At 37.6% G+C, this 4,631-nt stretch overlaps 2 protein-coding genes across 7 annotated transcripts in view; one reads left to right on the top strand and one right to left on the bottom strand.

The window, feature by feature from the left end:
- The window catches only part of LOC114053869 (extracellular sulfatase Sulf-1), a 287,381-nt gene that overhangs the window by 9,064 nt on the left and 273,686 nt on the right, over positions 1 to 4,631 (bottom strand). The window contains exon 21 of one of the 6 annotated variants that reach the window (XM_027876974.1): positions 2,168 to 2,201. The exons of the other annotated variants lie outside the window; for them this stretch is intronic. Within the exon in view, the coding sequence (XP_027732775.1) occupies positions 2,168 to 2,201 (34 nt within the window). The remainder of the gene's footprint in view (positions 1 to 2,167; positions 2,202 to 4,631) is intronic. 6 annotated transcript variants of the gene reach the window in all.
- LOC114053871 (solute carrier organic anion transporter family member 5A1-like) overlaps positions 1 to 4,631 on the top strand; it is a 190,847-nt gene that overhangs the window by 182,455 nt on the left and 3,761 nt on the right. The gene's annotated exons all lie outside the window — the stretch shown is intronic.

Raw genomic sequence — 4,631 nt, 5'->3', positions numbered from 1 at the left:
TATCTATCTATCTATCTATCTATCTATCTATCTATCTATCTATCTATTTCTACCTCTATTTATTTGTTACTCTATTTCTATCATCTTTCTAGATTTTTATTTTTGTATCTCCCTACTTCTAGGCTTACCATCTCTACCTCTGATCATCTCCATCTCTGTATCTATTACCTATCACCTATTTTATCTCTACCACCTATCTTTCTATTTCTATATCAGATATATGTTTATCTATATTTATAGCTGATAAATATCTATCTATTCCAATAGTGCACTGAGAAACTGCTTCCTTTTTGTTTTCTTTCTTTCTCTTCAGCTCTTCCAGTTGCCATTTAGTTTTTCCAGTTGGAGCCATGGCTACATTGGTTCTCTGAATTCACTATCATAAAAGATGGCTTATTTTTATCAGCATAAGTCCTATAACAACACAGATTACAACCTCTCCTTGTCATAATAGACAGGCCAAAAGAAAAAGGAAGATCATTTCCTATTGGCCAGCCTTATGGAATTGAGCATCCGTGAACTCACAAAGTTTGTTACCAGGCCTGTATTTGAAGCCCTTCAGTTTTAGTAGGGCTAGGCTCACCTAGAGCATGTCCTCTGAAGATATAGCCAAGGTCACTGCCGTGACAAAATGAGGCAGTGGACTTTGATTCTAGTGGAGGAGCTGGTTCTCAGGAGGCCAAAATAGTAATAAAAGAACGGAAAAACAAAACTGAAGGGAATATGGCAAGTCAATTGAGAAAAAGGAAGAACAGACCTAGAAGACATTTCTTATTTTTCCTTAAAGGAGTCAACATGAAGGACACTCATTAAGTTTTTGACTATACGTCAATGCACTACAGTGAGATTCTAGTTTGACCCTGCACTATCAGAGTTGTGCAGTACAGTTGTCATTAGTCAAAGGGGGTACATGGGTGACAGGTCTGTGGTGAACTCAGGCTCTAGAAGGGAAAATTAGGAAAGACCAATTTCCTGAGATGGAATGTGATATCATCAGCATTTTCTGGTTGTTCTCTACAGGTACAATGTGAAAATAGTATAGTATAGTGGAAACAGGAGTCATCCTGTGGGGTATATGTCTCTGGGGGGACATACAGTGGAAATAGGAATCATCAGACTTGAATGTGAATTCCAGCTCTGCTACTTACAAGTAAGGCGACTTTGGGCAAGTCATTTAACCTTGCTAGTTCTCAGTTCCCTCATTTGTCAAAATCAGGTTTGAATAGGATAGATGATCTTTAAAGGACCCTTCCATCTCCAAATGCTATCAGCCTATGTAAATAAACTTTCTCTGGGTATGCTAACTCTTGCTTTCCTTCTCTTTCTTTTGCCATCTTTGTCCTTTTTGTTATTGTTCAGCCATTTTTTAGTCATTCCCAACTCCTCATGGCCCCATTTGGGGTTTTCTTGGCAAAGATACTGGAGTGGTTTGCCATTTCTTTCTCCAGTTCATTTTACAGATGAGGAAACTGAGGCAAACATAGTTAAGTGGCTTGCCCAGGGTCACATAGCTAGTAAGTGTCTGAGACCAAATTTGAATTGAGATCCTTCTAATTCCACACCCAGGGCTCTATCTACTGTGCCACCTTAGGACTAGGCATCAATATTTCTCATCAACACCCTTTTGAACTCTTTGCTTTCTAGGATTTACTACTAAGTGGTAACATCTAGAATCTTCTTGTTGTATTCCTTAGCCTTCTCTTTAAAATTCTCTTAAAATTTTAATCACTCCCTATGCCTAGAGATATCTTTTAACTTAGATTTAATGAAATCTTTCCAGATAACTAGCTGCTATTAAACTCCCAAGTAATTAGAGAAGCCCCCCAAAGAGACTCATTTTTTTGGTTCCCTCTATGAGTATTGTTCTCCACAACAATGCATTTTTCATGTAGTTCAATATATGTATTTTTAAAAGTTCTCAAAAATCAGCATGGAATCAGTTAAGTGTGCTGGTTGATGCTTTACCGTGAGTGAGGGGAGTTAAAGGCATAATGATTTATCTGAAACCAATGACAAAATGCAGTGTAGGATGCTGTTAGAACTTGCATGCACCATAAGCTAGAGCTTCTCTGTACAACATGGCAAGGAATAGACATTAGTTGAAATGGACTGGATCATGCAATTATTGGGAAAGCAGCTGCCAGGGAGAATAAAAAAGTCTGAATACCTGTGTGGGTCATAGCTTCCTCCATCTTTATTTCCTGATATAGGAAAATACAAGAGTAACTTATGTTAGTGTTTAGAATCTGTAAAAACCATTCACAATGTAGTTTTCCATGCATATCATCTAACTCCTAGAAAGAAATATACTATGTTAAGTACAGACAGGCCTGAGGTCCCAGAGAGGTTTTTGACAAACTGGGTTCAAATAAGGGACTAAAAATGATTCTTAAAGTTTCAAGTTAGAAAACACAAAACTGAGAATTTCAAAGAAAGCAGAAAGAGAAAAAGTAAGGAAACTACATTTATACACAACGAGAAATTTCCTTCAGAAGTCCACATTACTGATGATCAAAATCAGACTTGGTGTTTAGCAACCAACACTTTGTAAAAAGACTTGGCAATTATGATTTCCCTCAGTACTAGTTTAGTCGGCAGATGGGACCATTTAGAGCTACCTGGTAATAAACATTTGGAATTCTCTCCATCCTATCTCATCACTGAGAAAACTACAAATGTCACCAAATTGTGTGCTCATTCTATCAATCACAGAGGACACTCTTGTGTTCTTACAAAGAAATACCTTTGGGCATAATGGTTATGAAATTTTCAAGCATTGGATCATGGGAAGACGACAGGATTTGAAGTCAAAGGACCTGAAGTTAAGTCTATTTCCTCACTAAGTTACCTTGGGCAAGTCATTTGCCTCTCCAAGCCCTTTGTTACGTTATCTGTAAAATGGAGATAATAAGACCCACAGTACTTACCTCCTGGAATTATGAGGACCAAATGAAATAACATTTCAGTTTAGAAATACTTTGTAAACCTTAATGTCCTCTACAAATGTCAGCTATTATTATTAGCTATATTCAGACCTCAGCGGGAGTGGCAGTACCTCTCTAATGGAAGCCCTAATCAGGTAGGAAGGCAGGACATTAGTTTGAATATATCCCTTTTTTATGAAGGCTGAGGCAAGTAGGGTAACCCTAGACAAAATTGTTCAAGGTCACCATACCCTTAAAAAGAATAAAGAAAACCAAAAGGTCCATCCAATTTCCTTGCAGCTGGCTGTCAATTAATCTCATTCAAGTATCAGCTGCTAACTAAAGTAAAACTGTTCCTTTGAGGGTCTTGAATTTCACTGAGGGCTCCTGATGAGACTTTGGGACCTGAATAAAGTTATAATGGTGAAATGATTTACAGAGGGGTTGATATTTAGGGGCAAGTGACCAACTTGATCCACATGGGAGGTGACCAATTGACAACTCAGAAGCACAAGTAATCACTCTGAGAATAGGTTATCCCCAAATGGCTCAGCTACTTGCCCAAATGGTTCCTTCTGTACCCCTGGTATCCTTGGTAGTGCTTCTCACTGCTAGCTTTTTTTGGCCTTTTCCTATACAATAAGACTGATTGCTTTCCTTATCTTTCTACTCTTCCTGCTTTCCTTTACAGCTATTAAAACACTGGAAAGTGTCTCTAAGTTAACATTTCTGGGTAATAGAAGAAGAGAAGCTGGGCATGCTCATTAACCATGAAAAATAGGGGGCAGGGAGAGAAGGGGCCAACTTGTTAGTTGTACCCTGGGAGAAAATGAGTTGATTAGCACAGTACTACACCCCAGGGAGGAAATAATCTGACTGATTTCCACACAGACCCATTTACTCTGTCTAGATCCCAAGTTAATGAGCTGCTCAAGAAGCTCTAATTTCAGATACTATTCCAACTGATTGTTTGAAATTTTCATTAAGGGGCATGGGAGACACTTGTAAATGAGTCTAATTCACTTTGTCAGATGAACTGGAACCCAGCTGGGGCAATTCCAATTGCAAATAGGCAGACACCGGCTATTGTCTGAGCCAGCCCAGCGCCCTTCAGGAAAGAGGATACCCTCATTTACTTAAAGTACAGCTTATGCCTGTTGACGAGAATAACAAACAAACCCCCAAAGCTTTCGTCCCAGTTATCCCATCCTCCTGTAGGTGCCTCTGTTGGGAATCAAAGCTTGTTAACAAAATTGGACCTGTTGGAGAGAGTGGAGTGAAACTCTTACCAACTCTGAAAGGTCGATTACATTACATTTCATTAATGCCTTCCTCCAAACTGGGATATTGAATCTGACCATGAACTCCCTTGAGAGTTTTCCAAAATATTTTTCCATATATATAAAAGTTTCAGATGAAGAAATCTTGGTAATAAAGGAACCAAAATAATATCTTTGAAATATAGAAACATTGTACATATAAATAGATATTTAATTAACTGTAACTATACATATATGTATACATACATAAATACATATGCGTGTATATGTATATATGGTATGTAGAATGTATATAATATCTATGATACATATATCTAGATATCTATATATTTCCCTTAGTAAGCACTTAACAAATGATTTCTTATTATGTGATTTCTGTAGACCTAAATCTATCTATCTATCTATCTATCTATCTATCTATCTATCT

The sequence above is a fragment of the Vombatus ursinus genome, unplaced genomic scaffold (assembly GCF_900497805.2).
Source record: "Vombatus ursinus unplaced genomic scaffold, bare-nosed wombat genome assembly UNPS02014812.1, whole genome shotgun sequence".
Lineage (NCBI taxonomy): Eukaryota > Metazoa > Chordata > Mammalia > Diprotodontia > Vombatidae > Vombatus > Vombatus ursinus.
The sequence above is the reverse complement of the archived record's forward strand: the minus strand, read 5'-3'. Positions and strand labels throughout refer to the sequence as shown.